Source organism: Heterodontus francisci, chromosome 2, assembly GCF_036365525.1.
Source record: "Heterodontus francisci isolate sHetFra1 chromosome 2, sHetFra1.hap1, whole genome shotgun sequence".
NCBI classification, from domain to species: domain Eukaryota; kingdom Metazoa; phylum Chordata; class Chondrichthyes; order Heterodontiformes; family Heterodontidae; genus Heterodontus; species Heterodontus francisci.
The window spans coordinates 125,622,145-125,646,303 of NC_090372.1; the positions used below are offsets into that span (position 1 = coordinate 125,622,145).

General features: G+C 43.4%; 1 protein-coding gene across 3 annotated transcripts in view; it reads right to left on the reverse strand.

Moving 5' to 3' along the window:
- invs (inversin) overlaps positions 1 to 24,159 on the reverse strand; it is a 500,621-nt gene that overhangs the window by 178,647 nt on the left and 297,815 nt on the right. For all 3 annotated transcript variants that reach the window (XR_010968749.1, XM_068010370.1, XM_068010383.1), the window contains exons 12-13: positions 18,076 to 18,182; positions 5,192 to 5,401 (exon numbers count right to left, since the gene is read on the reverse strand). Coding sequence is in view for 2 of the 3 variants with exons in the window: in XM_068010370.1 (XP_067866471.1) it covers positions 5,192 to 5,401; positions 18,076 to 18,182 (317 nt within the window). In the remaining variant the exon portion in view is untranslated. The remainder of the gene's footprint in view (positions 1 to 5,191; positions 5,402 to 18,075; positions 18,183 to 24,159) is intronic.

Here is a 24,159-nt window from a genome sequence, read left to right on the forward strand (position 1 = left end):
GACCGGTCTGCCATGTGGGACCTTGTCAAATGCCTTATTAAAATACATGTAGACTACATCCACTGCACTACCCTCACCAATCTTTCTTGTTACTTCCTCAAAAAATTCAATTAAGTTAGTAAGACACAACCTTCCCTTAATAAATCCATGCTGATTATCCCTGATTAATCTGTGCCTTTCTAAGTGACAGTTCATCCTATTTCTCAGAACTGATTCTAATATTTTGCCCACCACTATAATTATTTGGCCTATCCCTTGCACCCTCTTCAAACAATGGTACAACGTTCACAGACCTCCAGTCCTCTGGTAACTCGCCTGTATCTTGTAAGGATTTGAAAATTATCCTCAGAGCATTCGTTATTTCCTCCCTGGCTTTCTTTAACAGCCTGGGATACAAGCTATCCAGCCCTGGTGATTTATCCACTCTCAAGGATGCCAGACCCTCTACTAGTTCCTCTCTCATTATGCTTATCGTATCTAATATTTCACACCCCTCCTCTTTAATCTCAATGTCTGCATCATCCCTCTCCTTTGTGAAGACAGAGACAGAGAATTTATTAAGAACACTACCCACATCTTCTGTCTCCACGCATAAGTTACCTTGTACATCTTTGTTAGGCCCTACCCTTTCCTTAGTTATCCTCTTGCTCTTTATGTACTGATAAAGCATCTTTGGGTTTTCCTTGATTTTACCTGCCAATATCTTTTCATGTTCTCTCTTTGCTTTCCTAATTTCCTTTTTTTTACTTCACTCTGGACTTTCTATACTCCTCTAGGCTTTCTCAAGTATTAAGTTTTTTGTGACTGTCATAAGCTTTCTTTTTCTGCTTTATCTTACCCTATATGCTTCTAGATAACCAGGGGGCTCTAGATTTGGGAGTACCACCCTTTATCTTTGTGGGGACATGTCTCCACTGTGCCTGTAGAATCACACTTTTGAATGCCTCCCACTGGTTTGCCACTGATTTTTCTTCAAGTAGCTGTATCCAGTCCATTTTCGCCACATCACCTCTCAGCATCGTAAAATTTGCCTTCCCCCAGTTTAGAATTTTTACTCCTGTTCTATCTTTGTCCTTTTTCATAATAATGCTAAATCTAACTGTATTATGGTCACTAGCTCCAAAATGGTCACCCACTGTGACTTCATCCACTTGCCGAGCTTCATTTTCTAAGACTAAATCTAGAATTGTGCCTCCTCTCATTGGGCTTGTTACGTGCTGGCTAAAAAAGTTCTCTTGAATGCAGTTCAAGAAGTTTGTGCCCTTCATTCTGTTTATATCCCAGTTGATATTAGGGTAGTTGAAATCCCCAACTATTATTGCCTCCTTATTTTTGCACTGAGAAATTTGTCTACATATTTGTTCTTCTACCTCCCTCTCACTATTTGGGGGTCTAAAGTACACTTCCAGTAGTGTGACTGCCCCCTTTTTTTATTTTGAGCTCAACCTATATGGCTTCATTTGATGATTCATTTAGCATATCATCCCTCCTCACAGCTGTAATTGATTTTTTAACCAATAATGCTACACCCCCTTCTTTTTTATCCCCTCTCTATCCTGCCTGAAAACTCTATATCCAGGGATGTTGAGCTGCCATTTTTGCCCCTCTTTAAGCCAAGTTTCCATTATAGCAATGATATCATGTTGCCATATGTCTATCTGTGCCCTCAGCTCATCGGCTTTATTTGCTATACTCCTTACATTTAAATAAATACCTTTTAACACTGCCAAATTCCTGTGCTGTATACTTCTTAACTTTTCTTTTTCTGTCTTTCAGAGTCACTTGTTAATTTTCTGCCTTCCATTCCCTGTTCTGAATTTGTCCTATCTGAAACTGCCCTCAGGTTCCCATCCCCCTGCCAATCTAGTTTAAACCATCCCCAACAGCACTTAGCAAAGCTTCCTTTAAGGATATTCATCCCGGTCCTATTCAGGTGTAGACCGTCTGGCTTGTACAGGTCCCACCTTCCCCAGAACTGGTCCTAATGCCCCAGAAATCTGAATCCCTCCCTCCTGCACCATCTCTCCAGCAGTCATCTGGTGTATTCTCCTATTTCTATCCTCACTAGCACGTGGCCTTTGGAGTAATCCAGAGATTAGTACCTTTGAGGTCCCGCTTGCTAATCTTTTTCCTAACTCCCTAAACTCAGCCTGCAGGACCTCATCCCTTTATCTACCTATATTGTTGGTACCAATGTGGACCACGACCTCTAGCTGTGCACCCTTGCCCCCCCCAAAATGCTCTGTTGCTGCTCGTTGATATCCATGACCCTTGCACCAGGGAGGCAACATACCATCCTGGAATCACGTCTGCAACCACAGAAACGCCTGTCTGTTCCCCTAACAATAGAACTCTCCTGTCTTTTCTCCTCCCTCCCTGCACAGTCGAGCTACCCCTGGTGCTATAGTCATGCCTCTAACTGCACTCTCTACAGGAACCCTCTTTCCCATCCGTACTCAGAACTGAATACCATTTAGAAAGTGGGATGCCCTCTGGGGACTCCTGCACTACGTGCCTTGTCCTTCTTCTGTCTGGCAGCCACCCAGTCTCTCTCTGCCTGCGCTCTCTTAAGCTGCAGCATGACCACCTCCTGAAACGTGCTATCCACGTATCTCTCATGCTCGTGAATGCACCTCAGTGACACCAGCTGCTCCTCGAGTTCCAAGATTCGGCACTCGAGTTTTTGCATTTGGTTGCACTTTCCGCACATGTAGTTATCCAGGACATGGGTAGGGACCAGGAGACCCCACAGGAGGTGCATTTGATGGGTGTGAACAGCCCTGCCATGCCTCAAATTATTTATTTACTGCACTAAAATTAGAAGTGAACACAATAAAATGTTTATAAATAGAATGAACAAACGAGTAACCACCTCCTGACTACTGATATTTTAGCTTCTGCTTATTAGATACACTTAAATGTTAGAGAAAAAATAGAAATCAGCAGACAAAATAAAATAAGCAAGTAAGAAAATATACTCACCAGATACTCACCGACTAGCTCCCTGTACCTCAGCGCTCTCTCTCCACTCTCGTGCTGCTTGTAGCTCTTTATGCCCCTCTCTGATCTCATTATTTCCCGGTGAACTCTCGGCTCGCTCTCCCCCTCCCAGGAAAGTACTCACCAGCCACTAACTTGTTACTTATTATAACTCCTTAATATTTTAATAATGACCCCGATTGAAATTCCCTAGTTTATTTAAGAGTGAAACGGAAAACACCTACCAGCCAATCACTTACCTGCTCTCCTCTGATGTCACAACTCGATTTTTCTTTCCAATCGTGTGCTCTGCTGCTGTGTCTTATGAACTTATGAAAACCAATGAAATTACAGAAGAATAAATGGGAAAATTCATTCAGTTATTTTTGGTGAAATCTGGGCTCATCATGAGGAGCAATATCAGTACTGGAGACATTAATCTTTTTCTATTTTGGGAACTCAATAACATTTACTCCTATGTCAAAGAGCACAGTCCAAGACCAGAATTGAGTCCTGTGTCAGTAACTGACATCAGCAATTTGCTTTAAACCCAACTTCAGTTGACCTGCCATTTGTCCCATGTTGTACCCTATGGTCTCTGAGTGAAATTGACAATCCAGTTATAAACTGTGTTGAATTATGACCAATTTTTTGTTGTGCATCTGCATTGACTAGAAATTTGGTTGACAGCGTCCAGTCATTTTACGCAGGATTTTTATAATTGGCAAAGCAGAGAGGTTTTCATTATATAAATTTGCAATTCATTCACACCCAGATCAATGGAGGTTAAAGGACAGTGTGTACTAATCTGCTGCACCACTGAGACCCTAAAAAAAATAATTTAAAGACCATTCGTATGAACTCTTTTATAAGAGTTTTTTCATTTGTTAATTATTGCAAGACTAATTTCTCATTATAAATCTCCAAATACAGCAGGTTGACATGCAGGAGGAAGGATGAAATCAGCAGCTCATGAAAGAAAGAAAGATTGAGTTAATGATCTGTGCTACCCAACTTCACGTCCAATTCTAGGGCTGAATTTTACTAGCCCTCCAGCATCGGGGGTCGTGCTGGAGGAGCCTGGAAAATTCTTCCGGAGAGGCCCACCGTGACCTCCGATGCTAAAAATTCCCCGCTGCATTTTACTGGCGGCGGTGAGGCCTTGGTGCGACCCCCTACCGCTCGGCGGTGGTGCCTTCATTTTAGAATTAAAATTAAGTTAAAATCATTCAAATTAACCTACTTTGTCCCAGCGGCTGTCCCATGCCAATATTCCGGCCGCTGGCTGGAACTCCCATGCCTTCAGAACTCCATTTGGAGTTGCTAGGCTTGACACTGGTGCAGAGGGGGGAGGAGTGAAATCTTCAGGTCGGGAGGTGGGGGGAGTGGAGAAAACTGATTCAATTGGCTGAGGGGAAGGTGCGAAGGGGTTGAAGGGCAAAGAGTACAAAGTTTGGGGTTCAAAGGTAGGGACTGGCAAAAATAGTTTTTCGAAGTGGGGGGAGATGGAAATAAATTTATTGGTTGATGATTGGGGGAGTGTGGAACAGGGGCTTTGATCTCTACTTTAATGTTTCCATTTAAATGACATGCGGTTGTGACTTTAAAATTTAACATCAGCTGTCAGGGCTTGAAGCCCTTTAAAAATGGCACGGGCGCCTGCGTGGTGGCACCGGATGCCATTGCTGGGGATGGAGCAGCTGCCCCCTCTATGTCATTGGGCACACCCGCTCTGCCCCCTTCATTTAAATGAGCCCCCATGCGAAATATCACAGGGGCTCAACGAGAGTGATCTGCGCAATTTGCGGCGCGCTCATAAAATGCAGCCGCTACAGTCAGCCTCTTCTTCTGTTCGAGTCTGCAGCAGTTATTACTGGTAGCTGTTGCTCTCTAATTTCTAGGATCTTAGATTTCCACATAAACCATCAAGACATTCTGGGTGATGTACAGACTTGAATAGTGCAATGTAATGATACCGTGTAGTTTATTCACTATTTACTCGTTAAGATCAGGCAAATTTGTTGACATCTGTGAACATATGTAGAAAATTTGACAGAAAATGAAAGAAGCCGTTCCCCCTCACTGCTCAAATCAAAATCTGGGCCGATACCTAAGGAATACACTTTAGTTTCCCTGTGCAGAAATATTTTTTAAACTGACTGGAATTTGGTTGCCTAAATTTAATTTTTTACTCTTCAGACATAATACTCACTTGGCAGCATCCTTCCGTAGTTGTTCATGCTTCATGAGAAGATTTTTTCTCTCCTGGAAGGCCTTGCGAACCATATAACCTTTGTACACAGCCTGGACTTTAGATGCAGCAATGTCTTGAATTGCAGCAATAGATAGTGCTCCATGCTCCAGCATGAACTGGATCACCTCCTGATGTTCTCCAAGCAAGGCATAATCAAGGGGCGTGAACCTGAAGTATCAGAGAGGAAACGTTCAACAGCAGAGTAAGGTACTTGTTTTGAACTCATAATATGGTGAGAAAGGTAATGAATGGAAGGCAAGAGAGGCAGAGATGAAAGAAAAAGAGGAACATAGGAGTTAAGAGGAAAGAAATACAGGAGGGAAGGACAGAAAGGTTGTCAGACTGATTAGTATATGTATGCTTAGTCACAAGGAAGTGAAAGGTTGAGGACTTTGCTTCTGGAGTTAGTTCTAAAAGGTTTGGAGACCTATTGTATTTACTTGTATTTATTGTCAAAGATAATGGGGGTAATTTTCAACTTTACTACTTGGGGATTCCCCATGATCCATATAAGTGTGGTGTGGCTGAGGTTTGAAAGAAGTTTGGTAACACTGTGAAAATATCTATAGGCAGAGTTACTTTCCAGATAAATATTTAATATTTTACTCATAGCTCCTCCAATTTAAGTACCCTCATTCAATGGCCGAGGGGCAGACTGATAAATGACTTGGCCAAAGCCACTTTGTACCCAAACATTTGGACGATCTCAAGAACAACATGGGTTGGCTCCCTCTCTCTGAGGAACTATCTCCTTTTTACTCTGTCTCTCACTACAACCGAGCTCAAATTGGAAACTCATTGACAAACTAATGGGACTAAAGGCAGACAAGTTGCCAGGACCTGATGGCTTACATCCAAGGGTTTTAAAGGAAGTGGCTGCAGAGATAGTGGAAACATTGGTCGAAATATTCCAGAACTCACTGGATTCTGGGAGGGGCCCAGTGGATTGGAAAACTGCTAATGTGACGCCCCTGTTCAAGAAGGGAGGGAGACAAAAAGCAGGAAACTATAGGCCAGTCAGCCTAATATCAGTCGTTGAGAAAATGCTAGAGTTCATTATTAAGGAAGAAATAGCAGGACATTTAGAAAAGCTTAACGCAATCAAGCAGAGTCAACATGGTTTTGTGAAAGGGAAATCATGTTTGACAAATTTGCTACAGTTCTTTGAGGATGTAACAAGCAGAGTTGATCAAGGGGAACTGGTAGATGTAGTGGGTATTTGGATTTCCAGAAGGCATTCGATCAGGTGCCACATAAATGATTATTGCACAAGATAGGAGCTCATGGTATTGGGGATAATGTATTAGCATGGATTGAGGATTGGTTAACTCACAGAAGACAGAGAGTCAGAATTAATCGGTCTTTTTCATGTTGGAAAGACGTAACTAGTGGAGTGCCAAAAGGATCAGTCCTAGGGCCTCAATTATTTACTATCTATATTAATGACTTGGAGGAGGGGGCAGAGTGTAATATATCCAAATTTGTTGACGATACAAAAATAGTTGGGAAGGCATGTTGTGATGAGGACATAAGGAATCTGCAAGGGGATATAGATAGGTTGAGTGAGTGGGCAAAAACTTGGCAGATGGAGTTTAATGTAGGAAAGTGTGAGGCCATGCACTTTGGTAGGAACAATCAAAAAGCAGACTATTATTTAAATGTAGACAGACTTCAAAAAGTGCAGCACAGAGGGATGTGGGTGTTCTTGTGCATGAAACACAAAAAGTTAGCATGCAGGTGCAGCAAGTAATTGAGAAGGCAAATGGAATTTTGGCCTTTATTGCTAGGGGGTTGGAGTTTAAAAATAGGGAAGTCTTGTTACAACTGTATAGGGTGTTGTTGAGGCCACACCTGGAGTACTGTGTACAGTTTTGGTCCCAATATTAAAGAAAGGATATACTGGCATTGGAGGCAGTTCAAAAGAGCTTCACTAGGCTGATTCCTGGGATGAAGAGGTTGACTTATCAAGAACGGCTAAACAGGTCAGGCCTTTATTCATTAGAGTTTAGAAGAATGAGGGGTGATCTTGTTGAAACGTACAAGATTCAGAGGAGGCTTGATAGGATACATGTTGAGAAGATGTTTCCACTAGTGGGGGAATCTCGAACTAGGGGACATAGTTACAGAATAAGGGGACACTCATTTAAAACGGAGTTGCGAAGGAATTTCTTCTCTCAGAGGGTAGTGAATGTCTGGAATTCTCTACTCCAAAGAGTTGTGGAGGCTAGATCACTGAAAGTATTTAAAGAGGAGGTAGATAGATTTTTGAAATATTGGGGAGTTGAGGGCTATGAGGAGCTGGCACAAAAGAGGAGTTGAGGTCTGGGGCAGATCAGCCATGATCTTATTGAATGGCGGGGCAGGCTTGAGGGGCCGAATGGCATACTCCTGCTCCTATTTCTTATGTTCTTATGTTCAATATACATAAAATGTCCAGTGCAAACCCATGTGGTTTTACTTGATGAGATGCAGTAGCGCAGCAAGTTAACATGCTTCCAGATTACTCTAAATAAGCTGCACTGCCCAATTATAGTGCACTGTTTGATCCAGCTTAGCATTTTCTGTGGGTTGGGAACAGACAGTTATAAGGAACTTCATTCAAATCTTGGCTAGATAATTAAAACATGCCATTAGCACTACCTGTGCAAAACTCAACAAACATCAATGAAAATCCCTTTAAAAGAACTACAGCAATGGGCTGCTATTTTTACCACTATTATAGTACAGCAGCAAGTGCATTCTTATTTTGCTTGTTACAAAGTAAAGTGTAGAGTAAATTAGGCTATACACACCAGAATTTAGAAGAATGAGAGGTGATCTCATTGAAACATACAAGATTCTGAATGGGCTTGACAAGGTAGATCCTGAGAGGTTGTTTCCCTTGGCTGGGGAGTCGAGAACACAGTCTCAGGATAAGGAGTCAATCATTTAGGACTGAGATGAGGAGAAATTTCTTCATTCAGAAGGCTTGAATCTTTGGTATTTGTCTAGCCCAAAGAGGTGTGGGTGCTCCAGAGTTGAGTATATTCAAGACTGAGATTGAAAGATTTTTGATCTCACAGGGAATTAAGGGATATGGGGAGCGGGCAGGAAAATGGCATTGAGGTAAAAGATCAGTCATGATTATACTGAATGGCACAGCAGGCTCGAGGGGCTGAATGGTCTACTCCTGCTCCTATTTCTTACGTTCTTATAATATCAGTATATACATCAAAATCATCCAAGTGAACCATATACTTCACAGTGGCTTTGAAAGGAAGGATCTGTTTTTGTTTCATTAAAATGCATTTTTAGTCGACAGATTTTCAGAATTACACCATTACCTTTAGGATTTACACTGTCTTCAAGCCCACACGCAATGAAACCACTTTCAGAGCAGACTTCAAAACAGTTTGAGGCAAAAACTGTTTGTGAGTTGTGACAGTCAGAGTATAAACTGTCTGGAGAATTTTCCCATTACTGTGGAATGACTGACTTAAAAGAGAACTGTGTCTGCTATCAATGTAGTTAGATGGACTGAAATATTTCACAATTTTAAAAAAACATTAAATTATCAAAACCATAATAAAAAACTGACAAAGACTTCCAAGTCTGATAACAGGTTGGTAACACATACATTTAATTGATGACAGCTGTGACAGTATTCAGGCTTTCTAATTCAGTAAATATGATCTTAATTAACTACATGCTGCTGAACAACATTAATAGGAAAACTTTGATTTGTCTTAAAGAGCAAGGTAAATGCAGCATATTTGCTCCAGTGTAACATTAAGTGTGGCACTACACACAGCTGTAATTGACTCACCCTCTATACTGCAGCTTTCACAGAATCGTTACAGTGCAAAAGGAGGCCATTCAGCTCATTGTGTCTGCACCAGCTCCCTGAAAGTGCAATTCCCTCAGTTCCATTCCCCTGCCTTCTCCCCGTAACCCTGCACTCTTCCTTTTCATAGAACTGGCTAATTCCCTTTTGAATACTTCAATTGAACCTGCCTCCACCATGTTCAATTGGTGATTCAAGAACAGCTTTAGCAGAGAGACTGCAGTAGATTGTTTGTCAGCCCTTTCAGTCTGGGGGGTTACCAGTAGAAATTTTCGTGGGCATAAGGGCTGGTGGCAGAGGAATGGAACAGGCATCGTGGGATACAGAAAAATCTGACTCAGATCCATCTGTACTACTTTAGTGTCAAGCTCGATTTGGCAGGCCTTTTTAATCAAAATACAGTGGTCTTACTGAGAAGAAGCCATTGCTTCATTTAAAAATAATAGGTTTCAAGTTTACTTTTTTGTTAGTTTGGGCAGTATTGAGCTGGCACTCCCTGTGCTGATCTGACATAGGTGGAGAGAAACTCCCTTGATAGGTCAACCCTCTTAAGGTTACACAGAGTGCCAAAAAGTGGGAAGTGGTGTTCCACAAGCATTGATGCTGGAAACACTGTTGGTTACCATTTGCATAAATGATTTAGACTTGGAAATTGAAAGTACAACTTCAAAATTTGCAGACCATACCAAATTGATCATACAAGTTAATACAGAGATGGACTGCTACAAAATACAGGAAGACATTAATAAACTCACATTCTAGACATATAATTGGCAAAAGAACTTCAATATAAGTTAAGTGCGAAGTGGAACATTTTGGTAGGAAGAATAAGGAGACCAAGTACTCCTAGTAAAATAATTATCTAATTGGGGTAGAGGAGCAGAGGAATTGGGTTCAGATACACAAATAAAAAATACAATCAAAGCACTGGTTCATTTCTAGAAGCATAACTTTGAAAAGCAGGGAAGTTATATTAAAGTTATGCGTAGAACCTTCATTAGGTTACACTTGGAGTACTATAAACAGCTGTGCACTCCATATTATAAAAAGGATTGAAAGGTACTGGAAAAGGTGCAAAAAGCTTCTACATATCAGGAAAAATTGAAAAGGCTGGGGCACTTTTCTCTAGAAAAGATAAAATTGAGGGGTTATCTGACAGAGGTTTTGAAATTTATTAAAGGTTTTATAGAGTAGACATAAAGAAGATGTTTCCACTTATGGAGCAGATCAGAACTATAGGCCATAAATATAAGATAGTCACTACTAAATCCAATAGAGTATTCAAGAGAAACTTGTTTACCCAGACAGTGGTTAGAATGTGGAACTTGCTACAAGGAGCAATTGAGGTGACTAGCATAGATGCATTTAAGGGGAAGCTAGATAAACACGAGGGAGAAAGGAATAGCAGGATTTATTGATGGGATTAGATGAAGGGTCATATGGAGGCTCATATGCAGCAGAATCTATGGCATGGACCTACTGGGCTGAATGGCCTATTTCTGTGCTGGAAATACTATGTGATATTATGTAGCAGTCCTTGTAGTAAAGGTGGTACCACAGCGCTCTTAGCTTGCCTAGAGAATCTGCCTGTAACGTACTTGCCTCAGAGTGAAAAATTCAGCAAGTCACCAGCTCCTAAAGGGCTGCAACTGAGCAAGTAAAAAGGTGGTGGCAGAAAATCTAGACTAATTGTTCTCACTGACAACAAAAACCTGGGAGAAACACTGTGTTGTTGGTTGCTGAACAGTTGTCCATCTTGCTGAAGCAGAGGTGCTCTCTTTGGGGTTGAAAGCCAACCCTTAGTACAGATGCATGATGTGTGCAGGAGGCATGTTGACTAATGTAGTTATCCAGACCCCTTACACCTGGCACCATTGCACTTTTGCACACTCTTTCATTGTGCCATGGCTGGGTTTTTCTTGTGGGTGAAGGTGACAGGCATGCAGCAGAAAACTAATGCTCAGGCTTCAAGCCTGAGTTGCTCCTCTACCATTAATGTCTTTATCAATGGGGTCAGCAGCTGTGGAAACAGAGCAATGACCAGATGATTTGTTTTAGTGATGTTGATTGAGGGACAAATATTGGCCAGAATGCCATTCAGCCCATTGTGCCTGTGCTGGCTCTTTGAAAAGCAGTCATGCTTAGTCCAACGTCCCTGCTTTCTGTCTGTAACTCTGTAAGCTCCTCATCCTCAAGTACCTGTCCAACTTTACCCTTTTAAAACTACTTATGGAATCAGCTTCCACCACCTTTTCAGGTACAGCATTCCAGATTCCGATAACTCTCTGGGCTGGATTTTGTGCAGGAGGTGGGGCTCCTGGCTGTGTTGGGCGAACCCATCTCTGCATTTTTTCGGCCCCCAAAGCGATATTCTGGTCTTTTGGGGTCAAAGTTTTAGCAGGCAGGATTCCCGTCCCTTTAAAGACTTTATAGGGATGGGGACCCTGCCACCAGAAGCTGCCAGCCAATCAGAAGGCTGGCAGCTCAGCAGCATCGGCAGCGCCACTGGGAGCAGTGGCCACTGCCAGTACTGCTGAAGCCTTGGACCCAGGCCCACGCTGGAACCCTAGAACACGGGTAGGTGAGGCGGGGTTGCTGGGGTCAGTCCGGAAGGCCCCGGTGAGAGGGGAAGATGGGTCGTTCGGTCCAGGGGGAGGGGACTCCTGTTGTTCCTGGGGGAGTCCTCCATGGGCCACAAATTGTCCAAGAAGGAAGGGCACAACCCCCACCCCACCGAGCCCACAGGAAGGGTGCCTCGTTTTACAAGCTGTCCTCCCCTTAGGGCAGAGGCCCCCCCCCCCCCCCCCACCGCTGGGATTGGCAGGAAGAAGCCCTTATTTGGCTGTTAACGGGCCACTTAAGAGCCTCAATTGGTCTCTGGGCAGGAAGGTCGTCGTCGGCCTATCCTGCCCTCGGTAAGATCGGAACCGGGAATCCTGGCGTCAGGTCCTGTGTTGTGCATTTCCGCTCCGATTCTCCAGCCTCACACCAATCCCACCCCCCACTCCCCTCTACCCCGCCACAAAACCTGCCTTCCGGACGAGCACATGATCTGGCCCTCTGAGTGAAAACATTTCCCCTCATCTCCCCTTTAGATCTATTGCCACTCTATGGTTTTTGACACATTCGCCTGTTGAATGGTCATCTTCTGTGTTCTAAGTTTCGAAGATTCTACCTCCAATGCTCTTCTTTGAATAAGTGCCATGTAATCTATTAGTTACACCTGAGAGAGTACACAGGCCTTGGTTTTAATGTCTCATTTGAAAAACAGAACTCCAAAAGTCCAGCACTCCCTCAGTACTGCACTGTACTGCACTGCACTGCAATGTCAGCCTAGATTATATGCTCAGGTCTCTGGGCCTTCTGACTCAGAGGCAAGAGTGCTGCCACTGAGCTAAGGCTGACACTTATCAGAGATGAGTCTGGAGTGAGGTCATTTGGGATTGATCTTACCACAAATATATGTATGATAAATATCTCATTATATATATCCCCAACAATAAATGTAACCACACAACAGATAGTATGGTGTTACTCCATGAAGTGTACAATAAATAAAATCCACTAACTAGAAGGTTAATTAATTCTACTGGATCTTTATTGCAAGCTAATTTAATATGTTTTATTCTGCACACATTAAAACCTGTCCCCCTCCCTCCTCCTGTTATTTACACTAATTAAGAAACAGTCATTAGATAGCTGCACAGCCAAATCAGCCTAGTGAGATTGGCAGACAGTGCTACTTACAGATGCAGAAAGGCTTAGTTGTTGTTAATGGAGTAGGTGCAAACATGACTTTGATATCCTGCTTTAGGGGACAGTACTTATGTAGTCAGATTCCAGAACATGGTGATGAATGTGGGAAACAAGAGTTGTGCAAATTTTAAAGGCAGTTTGACAAGATCAATTCATTGGTAGCTAAGTCCAGAAACTTGTATCTAGAACAAAACCAAGGGAGGAGAAAATTAACACGTAAGTTTTCAATATGAAATGGGCAGTGCAATGCAAATGGATGTCCAAAGACATTGACGTGAGGCTCGATTTAAATTGGGCTTAGGGTGTCATCTGCACAAAAAGCAATGAGTTGTAAATGCCAATCAAGCATCCCGATGCAGCTAGCCAGTTGGGTCCTTTGGATGCTGACCCTGTCCGTTTTTAAACCTGAGATGAGTTTCTGACCCTATCTCCACTCCATCACAGACTGCACCTACTTCCATTTCCATAACACAGCCTGTCTCAGCTTGTCCGCTGCTAAAACCCTCATCCATGCTCTTCTTACCTCCAGACCTTAACCCTCCACATACTTTAGCTCATCCAAAACTTTGTCACATGTATACTAACCTGCACCAATCACTCCTATGCCCATAAGAACATAAGAAATAGGAGCAACAGTAGGGCATATAGCCCTCGAGTCCACTCCGCCATTCAGTACAATCATGGCTGTTCTTCTACCTCAACTCTACTTTCCTGCCCGCTCCCCATATCCCTTGATTCCCTAAGAGGCCAAAAATCCGTAAATATACTCAACAGTAGAGCAACCACAACCCTCTCGGGTAGACACTTTCAAAGATTTACAACCCTCTGAGTGAAGAAATATCTCTTCATCTCAGTCCTAAATGATCAACCCCTTATACTGAGACTGTGCCCTCATTTTCTAGATTCCCCTGTCAGAGGAAACAATCTCTCAGTGTCTATACCCTGTCAAGCCCCTTCAGAATCTTATAAGTTTCAATCAGCTCACCTCTCATTCTTCTAAACACCAGAGAGTTTCGGCCCAATTTACTCAGCCTCTCAACATAGAACAACCTTCTCATCCCAGAAATCAATCCAGTGAACCTTCGCTGTACAGTCTCCAATGCAAGCTTGCTGATCTACACTGGCTCCCAGTTCACCAATGCCTCAATTTTAAAATTCTCATCCTTGTGTTGAAATCCCTCCATCACCTCTCCTACTCCCCATCTCTGTATCCTCTTCCAGCCCCAACCCTCTAAGAACTCTGTGTTCCTCCAACTCCATACTCTTGTGCATCCCCCACTCTCTTCACTCCACCACTGGCAGCCATGCATTCAGCCATCTAGCCCCTAGGCTCTGGAATTCCCTCCCTAAACCTCTCTACCTCCATTTCTCTCTCCTCCTTTAAGAAACGTACATCTTTGACCAAGCTTTTAGTCATCTATTATCTCCTTCCTTGGCTTGATGTAAATGTTTGTCTTATTACACTCCTGTGAAGCAACTTGGAATGTTTTCCTTTGCTAAAGGCACTATAAAAGTGTAAGCTGTTGTTGTGATACAAAAGGTATTTACAAAATAAAAGCCCAGCATTTAGATGGCAACCTTTTATTGATTTCCTTTCAAGGAGGTAGATAGAAACATGGATATTACCAAAAATATACAGAGGTATCAAAGCTAATGAAGTCACTCAAGGCGTCGGGACTTCAGACTTACCTGTGAGAGTAGTGTAAAATATGGCAGTCAAAAAATCAAGCATGAGAAAGATACAGAAGACACTAATACCCCCCCTCTAACCTTCTCCAAATGAGGCACTTTAACCCCAATTTGAAAAATGCACCTCTACCAGCCCACTGTGACATTCCAAACAACATAAATTTATGAGTAACTTTATTCTATGGTCTCATACCCACTAGGAACTTGGTTAAAAATACCTGAAATGACCTTGCCAACCCTTTATCCTGGCAGTATGACTTGGATTAAAATATTTACTGAGAATTTTTTAAAAAATTCATTCATGGGATGTGGGCATCGCTGGCTAGGCCAGCATTTATTGCCCATCCCTAATTGCCCTTGAGAAGGTGGTGGTGAGCTGCCTTCTTGAACCACTGCAGTCCATTTGGGGTAGGTACACCCACAGTGCTGTTAGGAAGGGAGTTCCAGGATTTTGACCCAGCAACAGTGAAGGAACGGCAATATAGCTCCAAGTCAGGATGGTGTGTGGCTTGGAGGGGAACTTGCAGGTGGTGGTGTTCCCATGTATCTGCTGCCCTTGTCCTTCTAGGTGGTAGAGGTCGCGGGTTTGGAAGGTGCAGTCTAAAGAGCCTTGGTGCATTGCTGCAGTGCATCTTGTAGATGGTACACACTGCTACCACTGTGTGTCGGTGGTAAAGGGAATGAATGTTTGTGGATGGGGTGCCAATCAAGCAGGCTGCTTTGCCCTGGAATGGTGTCAAGCTTCTTGAGTGCTTTTGGAGCTGCACCCATCCAGGACAGTGGAGAGTATTCCATCACAGTCCTGACTTGTGCCTTATACATGGTGGACAGGCTTTGGGGAGTCAGGAGGTGAGTTACCTGTCGCAGGGTTCCTAGCCTTTGACCTGCTCTTGTAGCCATGGTATTTATATGGCTACTCCAGTTCAGTTTCTGGTCACTGGTAACCCCCAGGATGTTGATAGCGAGGGATTCAGCGATCATAGTGCCGTAGAACATTAAGGGGAGATGGTTAGATTCTGTCTTGTTGGAGATGGTCATTCCTGGCACTTGTGTGGCACGAATGTTACTTGCCACTTATCAGCCCAAGCCTGGATATTGTCCAAGTCTTGCTGCATTTCTACACGGATTGCTTCCGTATCTGAGGAGTCGTGAATGGTGCTGAACATTGTGTAATCAGCAGTGAACATCCACACTTCTGAGCTTATGATTGAAGGAAGGTTATTGATGAAGCAGCTGTAGATGGTTGGGCCTAGGACTCTACCCTGAGGAACTCCTGCAGTGATGTCCTGGAGCTCAGATGATTGACCTCCAACAACCAAAACCATCTTCCTTTGCGCTAGGTATGACTCCAGCCAGCGGAGAGTTTTCCCCAATTCCCATTGACTTCAGTTTTGCTAGGGCTCCTTGATGTCAAGGGCAGTCACTCTCATGTCATCTCTTGAGTTCAGCTCTATTGTCCATGTTTGAACCAAGGCTGTAATGAGGTCAGGAGCTGAGTGGCCCTGGCGGAACCCAAACTGAGCATCACTGAGCAGGTTATTGCTAAGCAAGTGCCGCTTGATAGCACTGTCGATGACACCTTCCATCACTTTACTGATGATTGAGAATGGACTTTTGGGGCGGTAATTGGCCAGGTTGGACTTGTCCTGCTTTTTGTGTACAGGACATACCTGGGCAATTTTCCACATTGCAGGGTAGATGCCAGTGTTTTAGCTGTACTGGAACAGCTTGGCTAGGGGGGCGGCAAGTTCTGGAGCACAGGTCTTCAGTACTATTGCCGGAATATTGTCAGGGCCCATAGCCTTTTCAGTATCCATTGCCTTCAGTTGTTCCTTGATATCACGTGGTGTGAATCGAATTGGCTGAAGTATGGCATCTGTGATGCTGGAGACTTCAGGAGGAGGCCGAGATGGATCATTAACTTGGGACTTCTGACTGAAGATTGTTGCAAATGCTTCAGCCTTATCTTTCGCACTGATGTGCTGGGCTCCCCCATCATTGAGGATGGGGATATTTGTGGACCCTCTCCTCCAGTTAGTTATCTAATTGTTCACCACCATTCACGGCTGGATGTGGCAGGACTGCAGAGCTTAGATCTAATCCGTTGGTTATGGGATCGTTTAGCTCTGTCTATCACATGCTGCTTACGCAGTTTGGCATGCAGATAGTCCTGTGTTGTAGCTTCACCAGGTTGACACCTCATTTTGAGGTATGCCTGGTGCTGCTTCTGGCATGCCCTCCTGCACTCTGCATTGAACCAGGGTTGGTCTCCTGGCTTGATGGTATTGGTAGAGTGGGGAATATGCCAGGCCACGAGGTTACAGATTGTGGTTGAGTACAATTCTGCTGCTGTTGATGGCCCACAGTGCCTCATGGATGCCCGGTTTTGCATTGCTGGATCTGTTCGAAATCTATCCCATTTAGCACGGTGGTAGTGCCACACAACACGATGGAGGGTATCCTCAATGTGAAGGCAGGACTTCATCTCCACAAGGACTGTGCGGTGGTCACTCCTACCAATAGTGTCATGGACAGATGCATCTGCAGCAGGCAGATTGGTGAGGATGAGGCCAAGTATGTTTTTCCCTCTTGTTGGTTCCCTCACCACCTGCCGCAGACCCAGTCTAGCAGCTATCTTCTTTAGGACTCAGTCAGCTCGGTCAGTAGTGGTGCTACCGAGCCACTTGGTGATGGACATTGAAGTCCCCCACCCAGAGTACATTCTGCAGCCTTGCCACCCTCAGTGCTTCCTCCAAGTGGAGATCAACATGGAGGAGTACTGACTCATCAGCTGAGGGAGGGTAGGTGGTAATCAGCAGGAGGTTTCCTTGCCCATGTTTGACCTGATGCCATGAGACTTCATGGGGTCCGGAGTCGATGTTGAGGACACCCAGGGAAACTCCCTCCCAACTGTGTACCACTGTGCCGCCACCTCTGCTGGGTCTGTCCTGCTGGTGGGACAGGACATACCCAGGGATGGTGATAGTAGTGTCTGGGACATTGTCTGTAAGGTACGATTCCATGAGTATGACTATGTCAGGCTGTTGCTTGACTTGTCTGTGGGACAACTCTCCCAACTTTGGCACGTCCCCAGATGTTAGTAAGGAGGACTTTGCAGGGTCGACAGGGCTGGGTTTGCCGTTGTCGTTTCCGGTGCCTAGGTCGATGCCGGGTGGTCCGTCTGGTTTCATTCTATTTTATTGACTTTGTAGCGGTTAGATACAACTGAGTGGCTTGCTAGGGCATTTCAGAGGGCATTTAAGAGTCAACCACATTGCTGTGTGTCTGGAGTCATATGTAGGCCAGACCAGGTAAGGACAGCAGATTTCCTTCCCTAAAGGACATTAGTGAACCAAAAATGGATGGACAGTGTCCTGATCTAATGTACCATCTTGTTTCCCAAAGGTAAAGGAGTGTCTGTCTAACTGTCTCTTCAAAATGCCAATAGACTAAGCATCAATAAGATGTTATTTTATTAAAAGGGTCAACTTTTTTAAATTATTGACTCATTAAGTGACTGAGTTCCAATAATCTGAAAGTCAAGTCAAGTTGAGTAAGAGCTTTCATACATTACCTCTCTTCATTGATCTCCATATGATTAGGGAAGGCATTATAGCCCAACAGAAGCTTGACAGCATCCAGATAACCATTGTTGCAGGACCAATGTAGTGCTGTTCGTCCCTGTAATAAAAGAACATTTCTGTAGAGTAGGCACTGTTTTCTACCAGAGAATGGAAAACAACATTCCTCATAAAAATAAGTGATTTTATTCCTTCTTAATCTTCTACATGGTGACCATGTGGCAACTCTACAGTTTGAATCATCTGTTTTCAGGCAATTTTTTTCTCTTTTTTGCATGCACTGCTCATTTCCCCGGAACAGGGAAGAGCTAACATGGATGCAGACTTATTACATAAAGTCTCTGCCACCACTACACTGCACTGGGACTTCAGGGGTTTCGTCAAAATAACTTAACTGTGCCTGCACTAGCAGCAGACTCAGGATAATCATTGTAAAGAGGCAGGAAAGGGAGTTCTCAGACTCCCCCTCACTTTCATTTCTCTGTACTCATGGGCAGCCAAATAAACCTAGTATGGGAGCTTGCATGAAGACCCACCTGATGCTGGTAGCTAGGGTCATAGCTGCTGGTTGCTCAAGCCTGCAAGTTTACTCTTGTTGCCGCTCAATCCCAACACAAAGCCCTACTGGGGAGATGGCCTGTACCATTAGTGTGGCCTGGCTATGCAAATCAAGTGCACGCTTCTGCTCACAGGAGTCAAGGGAGAACTAGAGAGGAAAATTTACCTTATTGTTTCCACTTTGGTGTGGCATTCTGATTTGTTTTATAAAATGAATGATCATTAAAGTAACTGCTTAATAGCTGCTGCATCATTTACTGCAAACATAATGGAGTCACTGATTTAATTTTTACTTAAATATATTTCCCGAATCTATGCTTTAAGTCTCCAAAATCCACAAACCATTTCCCAGGCCTTTGCTACACTTTACATGACTGTTGTAAAGTGCATGAATATGAAGTTGAATGACCTGATATTTGTCTTCTGGTTAAGTACATATATCTCTTCGAAGCAATATGTGTATATGGTTTTACGAAAGGGAAATCATGAATGAAAAATTTATTGGAGTTTTTTGAGGATTGGATAGATAAAGAGGAACCAGTAGATGTAGTGTACTTGGATTTCCAAAAGGCATTCGATAAGGTGCCACATAAAAGGTTAATACACAAGATAAGGACTTATGGGCCTGGATTTTATCCAACGATGGGGGTCGCGACATCCAGCAAAAGCGCTGCCGAGAACCTCGCGTCGTCCCTTCTGTGGGAGGCACGCTGAATCAAATGCCAGTTAGACACTTAACTGGACAGCGGCGGGCCTTCCATAGGATCAAGGACCCTGGCGACGTCAGTCCCGTCCTCTGAGAGCTACTAACCAATTAGAGGCCGGCAGCTCTTTAATTGAGCAGCGCCACAGCGCAGGGGTAGCTGCTGCCGCTGGAGCACCCAACCGAGGCCCAGGAGCAGCGCTGGACCCAGGCCACAGGTAGGTCAGGGCAGGAGGGGCTTTTCTTGCCATGCTCCCCGTGCAGTGACAGGCCCGCCCACCACTGGACTAATTGTCATGGCAGCAGGATGAGGCCCTTAATTGGACAATACTGCCCACCTAAGGGCCTCAATTGGCAGCGGGGCGAGCAGACCATTCACAGGACATCCCACCCTGGACTTAACTTCATCGGAGGCGGGAAGGTGGCAGGGGAGTCAGTCTCCGTCACCATCCCACCTGATTACATGCTTTCCTCGCCTCCAACCCCACCACCGAGGACAGCATAAAATTCCCGCCATGGAGTTGGTGATAATTTATTAGCATGGATGAAGGATCGGTTCACGGACAGTAAGCTGAGTGATAAATTGGGCATTTCCAAGGTAGCAGGCTGTAATTAGTGGAGAGCCGCAAGGATCAGTGCAGGGGCCCCAGCTATTAACAGTCTATATTTAAGACTTAGATGAAGAGACTGAGAGTAATGTATCCAAATTTGCTGATGATAGGTGCGAATATAAGCTGTGAGAAAAATACAAAAAGGCTGCAAAAGTATAAGGGACACATAAAGTTAGCATGCAGGTACAGCAAGAAATTAGGAAAGCAGATGGCATGTAGGAGTTTACTGCAAGGGATTGCAGTGCAAGGATAAGGGAGTCTTGCTACAATTGTATAGGGCTTTGTGAGACCACACCTGAAGTACAATGTGCAGTTTTGGTCTCCATATCTCAGGAAGGATATACTTGCAGTGGATGTGATACAGCGAAGATTCACTAGACTGGTTCCTGGAATGAGAGGGTTGTCCTATGATGAAAGGCTGTGTAAATTGGGCCTATACCCTCTCGTATGTAGAAGAATGAGAGGTGATCTCATTCAAACATTCAAGATTCTGAAGGCGCCTGACAGGGTAGATATTGAGTGGTTGTTTCTCCTGGCTGGGGAATCTAGAACATGGAGGCACAGCCTCAAGATAAGGTGTCGATCATTTAGGACTGAGAGGAGGAGAAATTTCTGCAGCCAGAGGATTGTGAAGTTTTGCAATTGTCTATCTCAGAGGGTTGTAGATAATCCATTGTTGAGTATACTTACGACTGAGATTTTTGATTTCTCAGGGAATCAAGGGATATGGGGAGCAGGTAGAAAAGTGAAGTTGAGCTGGAAGAATGGCCATGACTGTACTGAATGGCAGAGTGGGCTTGAGGGGACAAATGATCTATTCCTGCTCCTATTTCCTATGTTCAATATCCTCCTAACACAGTCCGAGCTATTCTCGCCCCCAAATCTGAGTTTCTATCTATTTCTTCCCCCACCCCTTCCTCAATAGTATCTTTCATCCTCTTTTCAACAGGATGTCCGCCTGTCAATAAGTTGTCTCATTCCACCCTCACAAGCTATCTTTCTCTTCTCAGCCCTCATCCACTCCATAAGATATCTCTCTAGCTCATTCCCTACCAATCTCTCCCCGCCCCAACAGGATGCCAATCTCTGCCCTTTCATTCAAATCTCCAGCAGGCTCTCTCCCTCTTTATTTATTCTACATTCCTTCTTTCTCTACTTGTAGTTTCTTTAATGGTTTCCTACAGTTTTTTCCAGTCTCTCAGTTATTTCTAATATTCTCTGTCTGCAATTTCTGTACATGTTCTATCCTTTTGCTTTCATCACTGACTTCCCTGTCTTTCCCTCTATGCATCGAATTCAAGGTCCTCATCATCATTTAGAATTCACACTCCACCCTATTTCTGCAGTGTCCTCCAGCTGTGTTTGGTAGTTCACACCTTCCACTTTTTACAGTATTTAGCCAACATATCACTGCACTCTGGAATTCCCTTCCTACCATGCTACCTTGCTCTTCAGCTGTAATAGCCCTATCAAAACCTACCTCTTCATCTCTTCCCATAACCTTCCCTTCCAACTTCCTGCTTGATGTCTGTTATCACTATTTTGCAATGCTTCCTTTCATTAAAGGTGCCAAATCAAGTGGAAAATGTTGTATTTTCTCTTTAGGTGTCTCTTTCTATGCCTCTTACTGCAATTTCTATATTTCTCTCTCTCCCTCTCTCTGGCTCCACTTCTGTTTGCTATCTTCTGTTATCCCATCTTATTTTACTCCATTTTTCTTTTAATTTAGATTCCAGGTCTAGTGTCCATGATCTGGTTCCTGGTATTCATGCTATTAAAGTTTTCTCCAGTAGCCCTGCAGCTACTGAAGTCTCTAAGTCTGTGGCCAGAGTAGGAATAGGCCTGGTATCAAGTGGAGAGTATGAGCTGGCCATGGAGCTGAGAGTACAGGGAGAAATAATATGTTAAATAACTGAATTATAATCCTTTTAAACTTATTTTCAGAGTTGTCTTTCTTTAATCAAATAAATATCAACAAGCAAGTTGAGAAATAATTAAAGAAATGCAGTGAAAGAACACTGTGAAAATTAAACATTCAATGGCTGAATTTCAACAAAAATTAACATATTCAATAGAATTCTGATGTACCTGTTGATCCTCTCTTCTAACCTTTTTTCCAAGCTCACTGATATCACAGAATCTTGGAATAGTACAGCAATGAAGGGTCAATCATAGAATCCTAGTAATTTATGGCAGAGAGGGAAGTCATTTGACCATCATGTCCAAACAAGCTGGAAAATATTTATCCAATCTAATCCCACTTTCCAGCTCTTCGCCTGTAGCCTTGAGGGTTATGGCACTTCAAGTGCAAATCCAAGCAATTTTTAAATGCAATGAGGGTTACTGCCTCTGTCAGTGAGCTCCAGATCCCCAGCATCCTCTGGGTGAAAAAAAGTTTTCTCAATTCCCCCCTTATCTTTCCACCAATTATTTTAAATCTATGCCCTCTAATTATTGATGCCTCTGCTAAAGGAAATAGGTCCTTCCTATCTACTCTATGTAGGCACCTCATAAGTATATACACCTCAATCCTCTGGCTAATAGGCTAATCCTCTGGGGACATGGGTTCAAATTCCACCATGGCAGATGGCGAAATGTGAACTCAGTTAATAAATCTGGAATTAAAAGCTAGTCTAATGGTGATCATGAAACCATTGTCGATTGTTGTAAAAACCCATCTGGTTCACTAATGTCCTTTAGGGAAGGAAATCTGCCGTCCTTACCTGGTCTGGCCTACATGTGACTCCAGACCCACAGCAATGTGGTTGACTCTTAAATGCCCTCTGAAATGGCCCAGCAAGCCTCTCAGTTCAAGGGCAATTAGGGATGGGCAATAAATGCTGGCCTTGCCAGCGATGCCCACATCCCATAAACAAATAAAAAAAGTCTAAGTCATTGATATATACCACAAAAAGCAACAGATGTAGTACTGAGCCCTGCAGAACCCCCAGTGGAAACAGCCTTCCAGTCACAACGAGACCCGTCGACTGAGCCAATTTTGGAACTTTGCCACTTTCCGTTGGATTCCAGGAGTTTTCACTTTCTGACCAATCTGCTATGTGGGATCTTATCAAAAGCCTTGCTAAAATTCATGCCGACTACATCAAATGTGCTACCCTCCTCATTACCTCCTCAAAAAATTCAATCAAATTAGTCAGACACAGTCTTCTCTTAACAAATCCATGCTGACTGTCCATGATTAATCCATGATTTTCTAAATGGCTTTTATTACTGTCTCTCAGAAATGTTTCCAATAATTGCCCACCACCGAAGTTAGGCTGACTGGCCTGTAATTACTCAGTCTTTCCCTTTCCCCCTTTTTAAACAATGGTACAAAATAACGGTACAACATTTAGCAGTCCTCCTGCACCCAGCAGTACCTAGACAGGATTGAAAAATGAAGGTCAGAGCCTCCTCTTTTGCTCTTTTGCTTCTCTTAACAGCCTGTGACGAAAGGTCACAGACCTGAAACATCAACTCCGTTTCTCTCTCCACAGATGCTGCCAGACCTGGTGAGTGTTTCCAGCATTTTCTGCTTTTATTTAAAACAATTTTCTTATCGGGTTATTCCCATTGCATCTCAGATTTATGTTAGGTCACATTACAAAAAGACACAGAAAAAATTAGTGTCTGTAATGGCGCTGGTTACAGGAGACACAAATCTCATTGGTAAGATTTAAATAAGAAAAACTAATACAAATCAATAAATCATTTGAATAGGTTCTGGGAGTATTTCAAAGCTATCTTCAGGATTTGGATGAAATTTATAAAGCACTTTCACTTCACATGCATGTTTTATGATATAATCTTCACCAGAGCATATTGCTGCCTTGTAACAATCCCAGCCATAGTTTGGTCTCAGTTTTAAAGTGTTTTCATTTTTAAGGTAATTTTACCTTCCCTTCATTTTTGAAGGGAAATGGTTTTTCTCTATCTGTACTGCTCTGCAATCGGAGGTGAATGAGCAGGCACAATTGTAACTTGCCAAATTTTTCTCTTGCGGGGAAGTGACACATTTCCACTTGGTCCCTACACAGAAGTAAAAGCCGAATACAGAAATCCCCTGCAGGAAATATTGTACCAGAGAACCTATTACTACCATGTACTGGATCTCCATTAATATTCAGAGTCAGATGATTATTCAATGGGTACATATCCTATTAAGACATTAATAAAACAACAAATGCAAAAAGTGATGTGTAAAT